Genomic DNA, 20,302 nt, shown 5'->3' with positions numbered 1-20,302 from the left:
GCCAATAAAAAGGGAAATACTTTCGCATTTTCTTTAGTTAACTCTGCCTTGCCTTGTTGGAACCATTAACTCAAATGCTCTTATTCTACAGGAAAACAATTTTACTAAGAAATGTTAGCCATCATTGTCTTATAGAATGTTATTAATATTCTTCTTAATGTTAAAGACAAGTATTCTATTTAATACATTGCACAATTGTATTTGGTCAAAACACTGAAAAATAAAACACAAAGTCAAGTGTGGTAAATTCTCCAATTAAGTACAGAACCAAAATCAAGATCTAACTTGGGAGTTAAGAAATAATTCGATGAAATTACTATCAAATCAATACAAGAGTATGTGAAGTTAATAACTAACCTTAAATACTTTAAGTAATTATAATATAATTTATGTAAGTTACTTTTAATATATAAATAATATATAACTGGAATGTTTAACTTCAGTATCTGTTGAAAGGGTTATTTAACTTGGTCCCCAAAACAAGCAATAAATTATGCAGTTCACATGCCACTATAAATCTTATATAAAAATGGGAAAGCTGATCAGATTGCTATTGATTGTAAATACGTTTTTGTGGGAGCAATGAGAATTAATTTAAGGGAATATACCATGGCCACTAGTCAGAGTGGGTTTTAATTTTTCACATTCCTTTAGACTTGAAGTAAGTTAACTAAAAATTTTTAAAAATTCTATCAAATAATATTTTATAGAACCATGTTTTCTCCATACATAATCACAAAATTAAATATATAATTTCTTGATAGTACTTAATGAAATTATGATAATATTATGATAATATTTAGTTATATGTTTGAGTGATCAGTAACTAAAGAAATATTTGCCATTGAATATGACTGAGCATCTACTTGTTATGAAGAAATAATGTTCTTAAGAACATATTTTTCTTGATAGTATGTCTATTGAATCTATCTAATTCTAGGGATTAGCAATCTTATAAACAATTAGTGAACTGTTTTGCAACTTGCAAGCATGTTTCCCATTATCAGTAAACATTTGCAAGGCAGATTAAAAAGTAAAAAAAAGTTAATTGATTAGCCTGTGTACTATAATCATAGGAACTTATCTGTTGCAAAATCATGATTAGAACAATGAGTATTCTTTCATAGGAAATAAGAAAAACATGAAAATCATAAATAATTTAATGAATATTTGAAAGAGAGGTGAAAAGGAGTAACTGGCTAAAAGATTCTGAAATAAAGACAAATTATTTTGCTTTTAAAGAACATATTCTAAGAGTGCTATTTTGTCACTGAAAATGTTACTACATATCTTAAAATATGTTATTTATGGACTTACTTCTTCCCCACAGCTGCTGAGACTCAAAATTTGCCAATTTTGCAAGTCAATTAAATGTTCCATATTATATGTGAATGAAAAGATTCACTATCAGTTTCCTGACAGATGCAAAACAATCTGCTGTGAGTCTAAAATAAGTTTATATTCAATAAGTCAGAGAAATGGTTCTTCTTTCAAATACTGTGTTATAAAGAGTAGATACTTTTAATTGCCAGGAGAAGAAACACAGAGTTAGGCAGTATCCCCTCAGTTTTTCATAACAATTCAATACTAAACTTAACATTAAATAGAATATTACTTTATTTTTAAGGCTATATGTATTTTTAAATGTCCCTTAATTTTGTTCACTTAAAAGAAACTGTTTAGTCTGTTACAAGCTAATACGTATTTTAAACTGAACCTCATTATAATCAGGAAACATATGCATTGAGTTGTTTTAGGAAATACTAGGAAAATATTGACCTGTTTAGTGTTTTTGCTTCTAATCACTCTTTCCTTAATTCCCCACAAAAAATGATAAAGAATAAATAAAAGTTAGAAAAAAGAGGGAAAAAAACAAACTCCAAACCTACTTTTTCTTCAGTCTTCTATCCTTTTCGGCTTGAGTTCCAAGTTTGCCTAACCCCAAAGATTCCTGAGCAGCAGCTTCAGTTTCCATAAAGCCACCTGTGAAGAAAGAAGTGTTTTGATTAGGTTACAGACATTGTTTCCATTCTGAAATTAAATTTTTAAAACTTAATTTTAGTAACTGTTTACTGTCACTTAAAAAAAAAAATCCCTTGTATTTTCAACCCAACAATATCAAATGACATGATTACATACATAAACATATGACAAAAGAAGAAAAAAAAAGTTCCTATTGGTGTTCCATTTAGTTATACAATAATACATAAAGAAAATTTTAAAAATGTGGCCTGTAAACTGGAACACATTGAATATATAGGCCCCAAACTTCAAGGTCATTTTTTCTGCATTTCTTAAGGAAAATAAGAGTGAATATTTATGTAGCATGTGAAATTATTTTCCAACATTTAAATATTTGTGATATATATATATATATATATATATATATATACCATTTATCTTTTTTATATTATATATTTATATTATATATATCATTTATCTTACTATCTCTATATATATAAGTAAGATAAATGGTAGCCCACTGAAAAGAAACTTAGGTGTATGTTTTAAATTCTGCATTGAGAGAATGGAGAAACATTTGCTGATTTTAAAAGTTCTTCATGTACTGCTCCTTGAACTTACTTCCATTTAGCTGGTCAGCTTTTTGGTTTCACTATAATCCTCAGTTCAAGAACTTTATGTGTTCTGGGGAGGATTATTTTTTAAACTTTATAATACCTGGAAAAAAATGGAAGTCTTTCTTCAAAAGACTCTAATCAGAATGATGTCTATCAAGCATGTAAGAAATTATTTGAATTAGTGTTAGTATTTGTTGGTTTCAGAATAATATAATATGTAGATACAGCCTAGAAATGAAAAGTTAAAAAGTTTTATGGGTATCAAGACACAGAACTACACATTATTACAGTGCAATTATTTCATTCCAAACCTCTACACATATAATTGATTCATAGATTATATATTGTAATTATAAAATGAGGACTTAATATTGTTCTCTACTTTCTCTTTGGTATTTAGTATACTGTGAGGAAAAACAACTCAAGCTAGGGAAAAGGCCCAGTGGCCCGTGGAGGGACAGAGCTGCCAATCACGCCTGCAAGGTAGGCGGACCTGCGACCCACCGGCAGAACAGGCGCAGCGGCCTGATGAGGGGCAGAGCAGCCCCCTCCCCCTCTGCAAGGTAGGCGGACCTGTGACCCACTGGAAAAACAGGCCCAGAATTCCATGGAGGGGCAGAGTCATTGGGATACAGGAAGGTACAGAACTCCAAACCAAAGGAATGAGCAATCTATTCAATGAAATAATAGGAGAAAACTTCCCAGACTTGAAGAATGAGACAGAATCCCAAATCCTAGAAGCCTACAGGACGCCAAATGTGCAAAATCATCAGAGATCCACACCTAGACACATTATAATGAAGATGCCCAACATACAGAATAAGGAGAGAATTTTAAAAGCTACAAGAGAAAGGAAGCAGATTACATTTAGGGGTAAGCCAATCAGGATAACAGCTGATCTTTCAACACAGACTCTGAAAGCTAGAAGATCCTGGAATAACATATTTCAAACACTGAAAGAAAATGGGTTCCAACCAAGAATTGTGTATCCAGCGAAATTAAGCTTCAGGATGGAAGATGAAATTAAAACATTCCACGATAAACAAAAGTTAAAAGAATTTGCCACTAGAAAACCATCTCTTCAAAACATCCTTGGCAAAACATTACAGGAAGAGGAAATGGAAAATAACAATGAAAACCAACAGTGGGAGGTAAAGTAAAGGGGGGAAAAATAATCAAAGAGGAAAACAAACCATGTTTAGTAACATAAATAAACAAATATGGCTGGAAGAACAACCCATATCTCAATAATAACCCTAAATGTTAATGGCTTAAACTCACCAATTAAGAGACACAGGCTAGTAGAATGGATCACAAAACAAGACCCAACAATATGCTGCCTACAGGAGACGCATTTGTTAGGAAAAGACATACATAGGCTGAAGGTGAAAGGCTGGGAAAAATCATATCACTCATATGGACTTCGGAAACAAGCAGGAGTGTCCATACTCATATCAAATAAAATAGATTTCAAGCCCAAGTTAATCAAAAGGGATAAAGAGGGACACTACATACTGCTCAAGGGAACCATACACCAACAAGACATAACAATCATAAATATATATGCCCCAAACAATGGTGCAGCTATGTTCATCAAACAAACTCTTCTCAAGTTCAAGAGTCTAATAGACCACCATACAATAATCATGGGAGACTTCAACACACCTCTCTCACCAATGGACAGATCTTCCAAACAAAAGTTGAATAAGGAAACTATAGAACTCAATAACACAATTAATAACCTAGACTTAACTGACATATATAGAATATACTACCCAACATCAAGCAGTTACACTTTTTTCTCAGCAGCACATGGATCCTTCTCAAAAATAGATCATATATTATGTCACAGGGCAACTCTTAGACAATATAAAGGAGTAGAGATAATACCATGCATCTTATCTGATAATAATGGAATGAAACTGAAAATCAACGATAAAAGAAGGAAGGAAAAATCATGCATCACTTGGAGAATGAACAATAGGTTACTGAATGATCAATGGGTTATAGATGACATCAAGGAGGAAATTAAAAAATTCTTAGAGATAAATGAAAACACAGACACAACATATCGGAATCTATGGGACACATTGAAAGCAGTTCTAAGAGGAAAATTCATTGCTTGGAGTTCATTCCTTAAAAAAAGGAAAAACCAACAAATAAATGATCTCATACTTCATCTCAAAATCCTAGAAAAAGAAGAGCAAAACAACAGCAAAAGAAGTAGAAGGCAAGAAATAATTAAAATCAGAGCTGAAATTAATGAAATCGAAACAAAAGAAACAATTGAAAAAATTGACAAAACTAAAAGTTGGTTCTTTGAAAAAATAAACAAAATCGACAGACCCTTAGCCATGCTAGCGAAGAGAAGAAGAGAGAGAACTCAAATTACTAGCATACGGGATGAAAAAGGCAATATCACAACAGACACTTTAGAAATACAGAAGATAATCAAAAATTATTTTGAATCCTTATACTCCAATAAATTAGAAGATAGTGAAGGCATAGATAAATTTCTTAAGTCATATGATCTGCCCAGATTGAGTCAGGAGGATATAGACAACCTAAACAGACCAATATCAATTGAGGAAATAGAAGAAACCATCAAAAGACTACCAACTAAGAAAAGCCCAGGACCGGATGGGTATACAGCAGAGTTTTACAAATCCTTTAAAGAGGAACTAATACCAATACTTTTCAAGCTACTTCAGGAAATAGAAAAAGAGGGAGAACTTCCAAATTCATTCTACGAGGCCAACATCACCCTGATTCCTAAACCAGACAAAGACACCTCAAAGAAAGAAAACTACAGACCAATATCTCTAATGAACCTAGATGCAAAAATCCTCAATAAATTTCTGGCGAATCGGATACAAAAACATATCAAAAAAATTGTGCACCATGATCAAGTAGGATTCATCCCTGGGATGCAAGGCTGGTTCAATATACGGAAATCAATAAATGTTATTCACCACATCAATAGACTTAAAAATAAGAACCATATGATCATCTCGATAGATGCGGAAAAAGCATTCGACAAAGTACAGCATCCCTTTATGTTCAAAACTCTAGAAAAACTAGGGATAACAGGAACATACCTCAATATTGTAAAAGCAATCTATGCTAAGCCTCAGGCTAGCATCATACTGAATGGAGAAAAATCGAAGGCATTCCCTCTAAAATCTGGAACAAGACAGGGATGCCCTCTCTCACCACTTCTGTTCAACATAGTTCTCGAAACACTGGCCAGAGCAATTAGACAGACGAAAGAAATTAAAGGCATCAAAATAGGAAAAGAAGAACTTAAATTATCACTATTTGCAGATGACATGATTCTATACCTAGCAGACCCAAAAGGGTCTACAAAGAAACTATTAGAGCTAATAAATGAATTCAGCAAAGTGGCAGGATATAAAATCAACACGCATAAATCAAAGGCATTCCTGTATATCAGCGACAAATCCTCTGAAATGGAAATGAGGACAACCACTCCATTCACAATATCCTCAAAAAAAATAAAATACTTGGGAATCAACCTAACAAAAGAGGTGAAAGATTTATACAATGAAAACTACAGAACCCTAAAGAGAGAAATAGAAGAAGATCTTAGAAGATGGAAAAATATACCCTGTTCATGAATAGGCAGAACTAACATCATCAAAATGGCGATATTACCAAAAGTTCTCTATAGGTTTAATGCAATGCCAATCAAAATCCCAACGGCATTTCTTGTAGAAATAGAGAAAGCAATCATGAAATTCATATGGAAAAATAAAAGACCCAGAATAGCAAAAACAATGCTAAGCAGGAAGTGTGAATCAGGCGGTATAGCGATACCAGACTTCAAACTATACTACAGAGCAATAGTAAAAAAAACAGCATGGTACTGGTACCAAAACAGACGGGTAGACCAATGGTACAGAATAGAGGACACAGAAACCAATCCACAAAACTACAACTATTTTATATTTGATAAAGGGGCTAAAAGCATGCAATGGAGGAAGGATAGCGTCTTCAACAAATGGTGCTGGGAAAACTGGAAATCCATATGCAACAAAATGAATCCGTTTCTCTCTCTGTGCACAAAAGTTAATTCAAAATGGATCAAGGAGCTTGATATCAAATCAGAGACACGGCGTCTGACAGAAGAAAAAGTTGGCTACGATCTACATACTGTGGGGTCGGGCTCCAAATTCCTCAATAGGACACCCATAGCACAAAAGTTAATAACTAGAATCAACAAATGGGACTTACTCAAACTAAAAAGTTTTTTCTCAGCAAAAGAAACAATAAGAGAGGTAAATAGGGAGTCTACATTCTGGGAACAAATATTTACTCCTCACACTTCAGATAGAGCCCTAATATCTAGAGAATACAAAGAACTCAAAAAATTAGACAATAAGATAACAAATAACCCAATCAACAAATGGGCCAAGGACCTGAACAGACACTTCTCAGAGGGGGACATACAATCAATCAACAAGTACATGAGAAAATGCTCACCATCTCTAGCAGTCAGAGAAATGCAAATCAAAACCACCCTAAGATACCATCTCACTCCAGTAAGATTGGCAGCCATTATGAAGTCAAATAACAAGTGCTGGCGAGGATGTGGGGAAAAGGGTACACTTGTACATTGCTGGTGGGACTGCAAATTGGTGCAGCCAATTTGGAAAGCAGTATGGAGATTTCTTGGAAAGCTTGGAATGGAACCACCATTTGACCCAGCTATTCCCCTTCTCGGTCTATTCCCTAAAGACCTAAAAAGAGCATGCTACAGGGACACTGCTACATCGATGTTCATAGCAGCACAATTCACAATAGCAAGACTGTGGAACCAACCTAGATGCCCTTCAATAGATGAATGGATAAAAAAAAATGTGGCATTTATACACAATGGAGTATTACTCTGCATTAAAAAATGACAAAATCATAGAATTTGCAGGGAAATGGATGGCATTAGAGCAGATTATGCTAAGTGAAGCTAGCCAATCCCTAAAAAACAAATGCCAAATATCCTCTTTGATATAAGGAGTGTAACTAAGAACAGAGTAGGGACGAAGAGCATGAGAAGAAGATTAACATTAAACTGGGATGAGAGGTGGGAGGGAAAGGGAGAGAGAAGGGAAATTGCATGGAAATGGAAGGAGACCCTCAGGGTTATACAAAATTTCATACAAGAGGAAGTGAGGGGAAAGGGGAAAATAATACAAGGGGGAGAAATGAATGACAGTAGAGGGGGTAGAGAGAGAAGAGTGGAGGGGAGGAGAGGGGGGATAGTAGAGGATAGGAAAGGCAGCAGAATACAATAGAAACTAGTATGGCAATATGTAAATCAATGGATGTGTAACTGATGTGATTCTGCAATTTGTATAAGGGGTAAAAATGGGAGTTCATAACCCACTTGAATCAAAGTGAGAAATATGATATATCAAGAACTATGTAATGTTTTGAACAACCAACAATAAAAAATTTAAAAAAAAGACATGAAAAAAATTCAAGCTAAATAAAAGTGCTATTTTTAAGTGAATTAAAATATTTATATATTTTTAAAGTAGAAGAAATTTAGATTATAGTTAAGCTCAACATTAGAAAGATTTAAGCTAATACTAATTCTTACAAAAAGTAACCCCAGAATTTCACAAGTATATCAGTAAATAAGAACTATGGAAGGCAACATTCACTTGCCTCTCCTTCTAGTGAACATTTTCTTATTTAACATTGGCAGGATTTGACCAAGGTGTAGTTTCTCTTTATCAAAATAAAAGAGCAAAATTATTTGTTACTATTTTTCATAATTCATTTTAACAATTTAATTATAACACTGAATATTGTTAATTTTGGAATATTGGTATAAACAAGTTAATCTCATACCATTACATAATTGCATAATTATAAGAATGTCCCTTTAATTGAAACACATTCATTGTTGTCCATCTAAATCAAGAATATGGCCATGTGTGGTGGCCCATGTCTGTAATCCCAGAGACTTGGGAGGCTGAGGCAGGAGAATTGCAAGTTTGAAGCTAGCCTTAGCAACTGAGTGAGACCCTCAGCAGCAACTGAGCAAGACCTTGTCTCAAAATATAAAAAGAACTGTGGATGTTGCTTAGTGTCATAGTGCCCCTGGGTTGAATCCCTAGTATGCGGGGGGGGGAGGAGAAAGAAAATCAGTAGTAAGGAGTTTGAGGATCAAAACTTATTTTACTCATTATGCACATGTGCAATTAATATTGAATAAATATTTATTGTAAAAAAATCTTCATTGTTGCTATCATTAGGAAAGCCATCCACTGGCTGACTAAAATATTCTTAGGGGACATTTTTAAGTCTGAGATTTTCCATTAGGCACAGTGAGTGAATTTTGCCATTTTATATCATTCATATATATATATATATATATATATATATATATATATATATATATATATATATATATGCCTGCCTTACTGAATATCCATAAGTTATCATTCATAATCTGTAAGTGACAATGCTCTCTGCTAATGGAAATAGAAGTGAATGATTCACTTAAAAGCTATAAAATTCTTGATCAGTCTGTATGGTTTCACTGGAGATTGATGAAACAGATCTATTCAATAAATGATGAAACATTTTCAATGACCAGGTGGTTGGATGAATCAGGCTTTTATTTGAGCAATAAAAGAACATTTAAATTGAGGTTTAAATTTTTTCAAGAAGCCAACATTTTAAGGAAAAAAACAATATTTTATAACAAAGAAAGCTCTGGAAGAAACAAAACGCTTGGGAGTACTTTATGAGTCAAAACCAGATATTAGAATTTATTTATCATAAATAAAACTATAAGAATAAAAAGCATGGAAAGCTTAGAAATTCTGAGGACTCTGAAATCTAACTCATAATTTTTAAAGGATTTAATAGATGTTTGGCATTATGTCTTTTGAAAATGCAGAGTACAAATGGGCTTAAATTTATGGTAGGTAAAATAATATTAAGTATCACAAGCAAGACAGGATCCTTAAGCAGGATCAAAAATCCCAGTCAGCTCCAGCCAGTGTACTTTTTCACTCCCAATTAATACATTTCTGGGTGAGAAGAACAGTTTTTCTGAGTCCCAGGTTCGTCTTTTCACATTTCTGCCCAGCTGACTGTGAGGATAACCTCAGTGAATTCAGCTTTAAACTCTATCTTTTAGTTGATTATCTCAATCTGTTGAGGGTCCGGCTCATTCTTTTCAGGAATCAGTGGGCCCACAAGACAATGTGGACTTCAAGAAAAAGTATTCATTGAGTGAGGTGCAGTGGTGCATACCTTTAATTCCAGAGGCTCAGGAGACTGAGGCCAGGAGGGTAAAGCGTTCAAAGTCAGCCTTGGCAACTTAGTGAGGCCTTAAGCAACTTAGTGAGACCCTGTCTCAAAATTAAAAAGAAAAAACAAAGGGTGGGGGTGCTGGAGATATGGCTAAGTGTCTCTGGATTCAATCCCTGGTACCCCAAACAAAAAACAAAACAAAAATTTTATTCACTAACCACATATGACTATTGGGCAGTTCAAATGTGGCTAGTCCAAATTCTCTGCTGCAAGTGTAATTTAACCACGAAATTTTGAAAATAGAGTGCAAAGAGTAAGATATTACTTAGTAATGTTGTTATATTGCTCATGTGTTGAAATGACATCACAAATGACATCTCTGGCTGCATATCCATAAGTTAGAACTGTCTCCTGGCTGTCCCAGAGTTTGAAGGGGAACCAAACATTTCTATGCTTCCACTTTCACATGGGTTCAGGGGGTGCCTTGCCCAGATGCACTGTCAACCTTGGTCTCTTCCAGACACCAGAAAAGGTCTTGAAAAGTGTCAAGGAAGATGCTAGGAAGGGTGCGGTTATTTAAGGTCCAAGAGATAGGACTCAAAGAAAGATCCCCCTGGACCAGAATTAAGAACATCACCAATTGGAGGTATCCATTCACCTGGGATATAAAGGCAAATTACTCCACATCACCCAGGCTTCAGTTTCCTTTCAAAACATCTTCTTTCACTTGGCCCTTGAGATACCAGTCTGTAGAAATTTTTGCCAAAACCTACATTGCAAGGGCTCTTCCCCACTATTGTTCTAGCAGACCTCTCTGTCTTTGTATGAAAAAGGTAGCTCTAAAAAGAATGAAATCACAACTATAATCTACCCTTGACCTTTCTTTCATTACCTTCTTTTCAGTATTCATCAGTCACTCAGTTTGCATTTAAACACACTTCAATTTTTATATTGCTACTTAATGGTCTATTAGTCTTTGAACTATCTGAAGGATGCACCTAGGCACAGGATCTGGTTCATAAAGGGTATGAAAAAGTACAATCACAACTGAAACTAATTACTGCTTCCTACAAGACAATTAATACAGAGCATGAGTTATTTCTAATGAATACTTTATGAAATTTATAATGTATCTGTTGGTTCCACAGCATCAAAGAACAATCTAAAATGTTGGATAAAGGCTATCACAGCTACCCAAATTTATGTGGAGAAAAATACTTTCTTGCTAAATGTTTGTGTAATGTTGGTCCTGTTTTTGACACTATGAAATTATTTTCTTCATTATGCTTTATTATAATAGGTCATTGGATTCAGGCAATCATAATATGATCTGGCAGATGACCACAAAGGAAAGGGAATTACAATTTAACACGCAAAACAAAACAAAAACTCCTAAACTATATTGCTTCTCAAATGCATTTAAAGAAAATTTGCCAAAAACCTGCCTTTTTAAAAACTGAATATGGATGCATTTTTATATTTGTAATTGTGGATTTTGCTTTTTCAAAGTTAATACTTTTTTTCTGTTCTTAATTTTTTCATAGCTTTGCTGTATTTGGTTCTATTTGATCAATCCTTTGCTCTCAAAAATCTTTTATATTATGTTCTGTTTTTCAGTGCCTGCCAGTGGCCTCTTCTTTATCCTGACCATTCATGGCTGACATAAGTTGGTCATGTGTGTTGTGTTTTTCTTCTTCTTCTTTTTTTAATTGTCACTATTATTAGGGTTGAAGACCTGAGAGAACTAGGTGTTTCCCAGGTAGCTGAATATGTTAGGGTTATATGGAGCAGATGGCTCCCCCAGAAACAGTAAATATTTTAATATCACAGTATTTTTCCATACCTTATCATAATTTTGCTAAGCTAGCAAGCTTCCTCTGAGCTGTAGTTGCTTATTCTAATTCCTAATTCTCATTTCTGCATGGATGCTTGACCCTGGAACTTAGCTGATTTGATCTGTTTGCCCTTCCTGTCTCTCCTCAGAATTTACAGTTGGTGACTTGAATCAGTCCTGATCATTTCCTCTGCTCGATAATTTGGCTTCATACTCAGAGCCCACTTTCTCTTAGAGAAGATCCAAGCTCCTTTCTGCCACATTTTTCTTGTAGTTTGTTCATTCAAGCAGCTCTAATAGCCCTTTCTCATGGGTACTTTCTATTGAAACTCTGGGTTTTCACATTTATAATTCTGTAGGAAAACTGAACTTCCATGTTTCTACTAGAATAAAACATAACAGAGAGAGAAAAATTAAAATCTGAACTCCCTACAAGCATTTTGTCTGTATTTTTTTTAAACTGGGAAATTTATAATTTATTCTGTGTGATGTCTTTTTTTTAGCTCTTGCCTTGAATTCTTATTTACTTTCCCATGAAAGTATATATAATACCCTCAGGAAGTTATAAATTTTCTGAAATAATAATCATCTTTAAAAATTCTCTAAGTTCCACATGTGTTCCACAGTTCTGAGTTTAATGAGCTATTTCTAGATGGTACCAGTGGCAAGAGCATACTGACTAGAGCCCTTAACCAGGAAGCAGAGCTGACATCCACCATTCTACTAATCAGCTTTGCCTTCTAAAAGCATAACCCACTTGAATCTAATGTATGAAATATGATATATCAAGAGCTTTGTAATGTTTTGAACAACCAATAAAAAAATTTAAAAAATTAAAAAAAATAAATAAAAATGTGGCATAAAAAAAATCATTTCAGTGTCCATGAGGTATAGGATGTGGTCCATTTCCTGGTCATTAGATATCCTCGAGTTCTAAAAGTACACATAGAATACAAAAATGAAAAGTTGATGGAGAAATGCTTTAAATGTTAGAGCTTCCGAGATTGTACATTGCAAGGGTTTACCTAGATCTTAAAGATCATCTAGCTCAACTACCTTTCAAATGCTTGGGCAGCTTCCCAAACAATTCTTCCTAGAATTTTTCTAGCTTGTGCTTGACAATCTCAGATGGCATTACCTCTTAAACTAATAGATTCTGTATATAATATGACACCCCAGCATTCCTTCCTACATTGAAATGAAATTTTATCTTTCTATAACTTTAACACATTCTTTCTAGTTTTGTGTTATCACACAACAACAACAGAAACAACAACAACAACCAAAACATAGTCAGTAGCTCTTCCAGATAAGAGCTCTTCAAAGTTTTTATATAACAGGTCAGCAAGGATAATAAATACAACTAACTACTCACCTAATTCCTCACATGATTTTAATCCTAATAGTCTCCTACAGCCTTCCTCCAAGGCTACATCTGCTTCTAAAAGTTCAATAATCATAATGGAAAACATTCTTTGGCTATTAACTTACCATAGGAGAGCGGATTGTAAAAAAAATCATCTTTCATTTCAATACTTAAATCTATCAATATCACCCAAATTTACTGATAATCATATTGACTTTAAAGTCACAAGAAGCTTCTATATTTTTCTTATTTAAAACTGATCCCAAGAACTATATTTTTGAGTGGGATAGTTGGGATCCTCCTTAGCTCAAGAAAGTCTTTAGAGATAACACTAATTTTCTCCTTTGCGATTCCTATTTTTATCAGTAATCTATTAATCAGATTCTTGCACTGTCTAGATGTCTGTGTCCAGGTGATTAGGGAACGTGTTGATCCAGGATAAAGTGAGTCTATCTACTGGAAATTTGAAGGCAGTGCCACCTCCTCCATCAGCACTGTGGGTGAGGATTATTCAACCTGTTATGTATCCCTCTTGACTGTTCCATTTTATGACATCTTGTCTGCAGGGATGTACTGAGTCACTGTGTGCCCGCTGCCTTTCCTTTTCTGTTATTGAATAACTTTGTCAAAGAAACAAGAGAGCTTATTCTGACATGGCTATTTTTAACATAGCTTAATTTATTTGTTTCAAAATAGGTTAAGGCCTTCAGATAAAATTAAAAGTCCATCTAGTTGGTAGTTTGATCACTTATGCATCATCACAGATCAGAGGATTCAAATGCACTGTTCCTGGTTGTCCTGACAGGATAATAATGTAGCTGAAAAATTTTGGATCAGAAATATACTGAAATTTTTGTTTTGTTTTAAATATAGAGATTGTGTATGTTTACACAGTATCCTTCTCACTAAACGGAAACTCCTTGTTAACAGCCATCTTTAGCTTACGTTCCAAAAGTCCGTGACTCGTACTTCACATGTAACCGTAGCTCAACACATGTTCACTCACTCAAAATGAGAAAGAAACAAATGCGTTTGGATTACCTATGGTTATTTTTTTAACCCTTACAATCAGCTCACCTCTCTTGGGCTTTAATACCCTCCTGTTATCACCCTCTTTTCCAGGTGAATTCGTTCTTTACAAGTAAGGGGACAGAGATAAAAATTAGGGTTTTTGAATAGTTCTGCTTATTTGTATATTATAATTATATTAGGTAAACCTTTATTTCATACAATAAACAATATTTCCATTTTGGTCTGGGAAGTTTTTCCAGTTGTCAGTTAATTTTGGCTGGTGACCTTTCTGATACTGATTTTATGTATTTATACCATTTGCACAAATCTATCATTTGTTGTGTTCCTCTTGACACTTTTTTAACAATATGTTTTAAAATCTGTTTCAGGCAAGGACTTCCATTTTAAACATACTGCTTTGTTCATATTATCATAATATGTGATTGTGTCACTGTCCTTTTGAGTTGCCTTGATGTACCCAGCCTTTGTTGTTCTGAGCTCAACCTTCCGTGTTATTTCAGTCTGAACTTATTTTTAGAGTTTTTTATAGTAATGTGTGTGGAATTCATCCTGTAGCAGGTTGTAAAGTGATTGACAGATTATGGAGTAAAAATAGTACCTGTGGATGTTAAGGATAGGGGAAAGACACATCAATAGCTGGAGAAAGTGGTAGGATCAAATGACAACTTAATAATATAGATTAGATATGAGCACGTTTGAGCATTAATGGAAATATCAAAGGTGCATTGCATCTGGATGCATAAATCAGTGGAAGGTGAAAGCTATAACCATTGGTCATTCTATGTTTTAACAGCATTTAAGTACAACCTGAATGTATGCTCCAGGAGGTAAGCAGAAGTATGTATCATACCTGCTATCTTTATGCCTTTCAATGAGATTATCAAATCTGTTTATACATCTTTCATCCTATAGTTTTTGATATTAAAACATAGTAAATAAAAATAAAGTGGGGTAGGAGGACTAAAACCAAATTCACAAGTAAGCTAGAAGGAACACTTAACTGCCAAATTCAGTTAGAATTAAGATAGACTGGCTCATCTATATCCTTTCTCCCCCTTGTATAACACACACACACACAAAATGGTTTTGAATGTATAAAAAGAAAGAACAAAGACTCACTGACTCATTTTAGTCTCTACCATTCCCTGTTATGTTATACTCTGATAAATACTTTTGATAATGATATAAACAAGAACACTCTGATAACAATAGAATGAAATTTACAAAAGACACATTACTACAAGAACTTTTTCTATGTTGCTTTTGTGATTTGAATGAACCAACCATTGGGACAGGATGCTATCAGAATTTTTTGGAGCAAATTATTTTGTTTGGATTCTGTTAGCTTTATGTAATTGTTTTTCAATGTGTTGCTTCCTTTAGTTTTGGGGATTTCCATATCTGTACTGCCTCTGCTAATAACACATTTGTAAAAAATAGACAATGTGCATCATGCATTTGATTCTCAATGATTAGATGTTATCCCTATAGTCATTTTGACTGTTACAATACACCAGAAATTGATGTTGTTGCACTTGCTTTTCAAATTATTATATAAGGCAAATAACATCCCCTCTCCAAAATATTTTCCCAGGTTAATTACTAAAAACTTCTTTGTTGTTTGTCATCTCTGATGGAACAAAGGAAACACTTCTATAGCTTTATTTATGCAGTTTTCTTCCTACCCACCATATTTCATTCAAATTAATGTATCATAATTATTCTCGAGTAAATTTATAATTCTCTGCTCTTAGTAACTAAACTTTTAAGAGTGATAGCACTGACAGGCCTGGTGGTGTATGACTGCAATCCCAGTGGCTTGGGAAGCTGAGGCAGCAGGATTACAAATTTAAAACCAGCTTCAGCAATGTATCAACTACCTAAGCAACTTAGTGAGACCCTGTCTCAAAATTTAAAAAGAAATAAATGAAAATAAAAAGTGCCGGGAGGTGGGTCAGTGGCTGAGCACCCCTGGGTTCAATCCCTAGTTTAAAAAAATATATGGTTCAAAATTCCAAAATTGTTTTTTTGAAACCATCGTCTTCCTACCAAATCAATTCCCATGCTCTTCTTTCTTATCTGCTATTGATATATTTACTGGTAGGGAAAGTATATTGGCAGTGCTCCTGTGTCTTTGAATTTTCTCCATCCAGACATTAAAGTCACAATCACTGGAGATGATTCCGTAGTTTCTTCTAATTCATGAATCATCAGCACCAGGTTTTATTCCTTAGACTTGAAAGGTTTTGATGGTCCTTCTACTTCAACCTACATGTACCTTCGAGAACAAAAGTAGAACTAAAATCCATATCCCTTGCCCAAAGTAACAGTGGGGCCTATGAACTGTTTTCTTCTGGTACAGACATGGCTTCCTTGAGCTTGCTTATACCTACTAGGTGTGATGATTCAACCTCTTTTTGGCTTCTACAAAACTTCATAGGTATAGTTTTGATCCTGACATCCTTGTCAATTTATGTTCTCCTTCTGCTGTTCTATGGAGTAAAACTTTGAAATGCTCAGAGCTTGGAATTCTTCCTAAGTCTATGATGTGATTCTAAACAGTTACTGCTAGTTCTCAACAATGGGGCAAGGAGGGGTTGTTGATAAGGATGTAATTGGGGTTGTTTTATTCCATCTGTTCTGATCTACAGACACATAGTTTGGTGCATGCCTTTATTCCCAGCAATTCAGGAGACTAAGGCAGGAAGATAGCAAGTTCAAAGCTAGCCTCAGCAACTTAGAAGACCCTGTCTCAAAATAAAACATAAAAAGGAGTGTGGATATGCCTCAGTGGTTGAGTGCCACTGAGTTCAAAACAAACAAACAAAAATGGCACACAGTACCTGAAAATAGAAAATAAAGACTAGATTGATAGATATCCCTGTGTTTTCTAGATTCTAAATTATATCTTGGATATCCTAATTTGTATTTAGTAATTCCTCATCAAATTTAAATATAAAATCACAATAGAAGAATCCAAGCGAGGTCACTTGAATACATTTTAAAGGAAAAAATAAATTATAGAACCTAAGCTAAATATATGTTGAAATATGAGTAAATGAAGTGATTGCTATAATTGTGAAATAAATATTGCTATATTTGTGAATTATATTGCAATATATTGCAAGTGACAAATAATTTGGTAAAGACTATAATCAGTTTTCAAATTAGATAAAACAAATCTTAATGTCTGGCATATATATTTTATATAAAAATAATTAGATTCTCCTTTCTTTATGTAACATTTTTTTACAGCCCAGTGTGTAAAAAGAGAAATCCTGAGTTCCCCTTGAGTGACATTTATTCACACAGCTGGTAGCACATCAGTTTCCAAAGCTTCTGATGTTTTCTGCACCTCCACACCATGGAAGTCAGGAAAGGCATTTTTTAATTGTATTAGTCATAAATCTGTAAGCATGAATATCATACTCAGAAGCTCTTTAGGTACTAGATCAGGACATTAAGCTTTTTATTTTTATTTGGAGCATTGTTTGTAAATAATCATTTAATAAGCTCAAGGTAGTACTTAAAGATTTGTATTACTCTGTTCAACACTTATCATTGGAAGTAGAAGCTCAATCCTTTCTCAATAATTTAACTCTAGAAATAAATGAATAGGAAGAATTCCCTCCAAAAGAGCCAATTATACACAGCATCATTTCAGAAATATCACACATTAATTTTTAGAGTGTTATTCATGTACAGTATGTATGTTTGTATCTGTGTGTCTATCTTTTCATAATTATACATACTTACTTAGGGTCATTTCAAATGTGCTAATCTGTATTTTTATTTAATTAATCACTGAAAATACATCATTCTAGTGCAGTCACTACTGTGGTATTCCTTTCTTCCTTCCCTCATCTATATGCCATAGAGTATATTATGGGAAGCCATGATACCTTTAGACAAATTTTGTTCTTTACATTTTATAACCTAAATATTAAAATCCTTATTCTGATTTAAAATTATTTAAAAAGAAAATCTTTAGAAAACTTTTAAATTCACATAACTAAGTTTTTATATGCATCTATATTCTAAGTGGCAGTATACCCAATGGTTTGAAGCTGATTTTGAAACCTTGGCATTAGAATGGACATCTCAGTTTTACAAATTATGAAGACATTATTTACTCATCAATAAAATAAGGATGACAATGATAACACTTGCCTCATGGGGTTACTGTGCCTGTCACAAGAATTAGCAGTAAGTATAATCTAGCTCTTTTTATTAACCGTAGTTTAAAAGTACTGGAAGTTTTGCAGTATTCTTTCACCTTAATTTTTATTAAGCATTCTTTAGTTAAATTGGATTCACAAATCTGATTAAATAAGAAACTTGTCAGGTAAGCAAGAGAAGACATGAAAAGAGAAAAAGAAAAGGAAGGAGGTGGACAATTTGTAGTGACAAAACAAGTGGCATTGGAAACTCAAACACATTTATACTTACGGAGCTGCCCAAGTCGTGCTTTTTCTTTTTTACCAAACAAACGTCCTATTGAAGACTTGATTCCTTTCTTCTTGGGGGCTTTGTGAAGAGAGTCTTGGCTGCTATTGGCACTGCCAAGCCCAAGGCTTTCTGGCTCAAGAGAGGCAGCTAAACTACTGCAAAACACAAAAGAGGACAAACTGCTTGTTTTGATGCAATATCCATAAAGCACACAAGACTTGTTTCTTTTATAAATGTACAAAAGGAGGAACAAGTAGACTTTGAATGTTATTTTCTCCCTTTCTTCCTACGCTGTTTCTTAAGATATTGAAATGTAGTTTCCTCAGCCTCCAGGCTCTGTATCTCCAAATTTTCAATAGAAAAATTCCCTTTTGTTCCAAATGGCTTTTTCTTCTTTATTCTTAGTACAATATGTAACTAATCAGTAAACACAGGCTGGTATAATAACTGCTTGTTGTATGTCTTTCTATTATTCAGCTTGGTTTTGTGAATTTAGCACCTGTTACCTACTTCTTTTTCTGAATTTGTTTTTCTAATGTTAAACATACTGACCAATGGTAATCACCTAATTATGCAATCAAATATGCTATTCCATACTGTGATTTTACTGGAATTTCTTCTATCCATCACTTTCTCTCTTTAGTTTGGAACCTAATTTATTTACTCCAAATTCATCTGATTGGGGTCTAGAAGCAACAAATCTTACACCTTAGTGATTCCTGTATATTTTTTCTTAATTATAGTTCTCAAGCCTCAGCATTTTAGGTAAATGACAGGCTGATATGACTATGAAGTAGTTAGTCTTAAGTTCAAGTTCTGTTTCTAGTTTGACATTATCACAATAGAAAGAGTTCAATAGATATTGCATAGGTTTTTACAGTTGTTAGTTTGAAAATACCATGATGCATTCTTTAACTATTTATTCATCCAACTTAATTTCAGCTCATATTCTCCACACTCCAAAGCAACTGCTTTTCATATGTTTAAATATAATTATGTCTTTTGTTGGACAGGAAAAGAAATACATATTTTGAAGCTCTCACCCCCACATTAACTGAAAATAAGAAAAAATAAATGCCTATAAGATAGAAAGCTCGGATTATAGAAATACTTGTCATAAAACATATTATTTATATTATTTAGAAGATATTCTTACTTAAATCATTGACCATTAAGTCATTACACTTATGTCCAGAGGTCCTGCAATTGATAAGACAGTAAAAACACATACAATTAAGAAATAAAAGGCACGCTCAGATTTTTATATAGCATTAATTATTATAGAGATCCATTTGCAATGTTTTAGGCATATGGATACAACAGTATGAAGAGTTGGTTTGACAAAGGAGATATTTTCATATCTAGACAACTTTGCCTTTAATACTTGTGGTTTTTATCCTGAGAACTATTTGTCTGAGGAGCATGGTTGACTATAGATGCACAGGTGCATATACCTGCTTGCTAAAAGTAAGTAAGGCACAGTAATGGACTTTTCAGACCTTATCTTGCAATCCAATTTATCATATTATCCTAGAATCCCTTTGGTATTTTGGAATTTTTCCTCAGTCCTTTCTCTAGTCTAATCTATTTTAATAGGAAATGGATAGCTAAAAATCAAAGCTATTCTCACATATTGACTAGTAACCAGATTGCAAAGATGTTAATTTTAAAGTCAAAAATTGATCTCAGAAAGAGAGTTGGTTATTTCACAAGATATATCGTGGAGAAGGAGCACAACAATACCCTGATGCA

General features: G+C 33.8%; 1 protein-coding gene across 8 annotated transcripts in view; it reads right to left on the bottom strand.

The window, feature by feature from the left end:
* The window catches only part of Ppfia2 (PTPRF interacting protein alpha 2), a 441,295-nt gene that overhangs the window by 55,584 nt on the left and 365,409 nt on the right, over window positions 1-20,302 (bottom strand). For all 8 annotated transcript variants that reach the window (XM_027928005.3, XM_027928009.3, XM_027927999.3 and 5 more), the window contains 2 exons: window positions 18,551-18,705; window positions 1,890-1,983 (listed from right to left, as the gene is read on the bottom strand). In XM_027928005.3, coding sequence (XP_027783806.1) covers window positions 1,890-1,983; window positions 18,551-18,705 — 249 coding nt within the window. The remainder of the gene's footprint in view (window positions 1-1,889; window positions 1,984-18,550; window positions 18,706-20,302) is intronic.

The sequence above is a fragment of the Marmota flaviventris genome, chromosome 3 (assembly GCF_047511675.1).
Source record: "Marmota flaviventris isolate mMarFla1 chromosome 3, mMarFla1.hap1, whole genome shotgun sequence".
Lineage (NCBI taxonomy): Eukaryota > Metazoa > Chordata > Mammalia > Rodentia > Sciuridae > Marmota > Marmota flaviventris.
The sequence above is the reverse complement of the archived record's forward strand: the minus strand, read 5'-3'. Positions and strand labels throughout refer to the sequence as shown.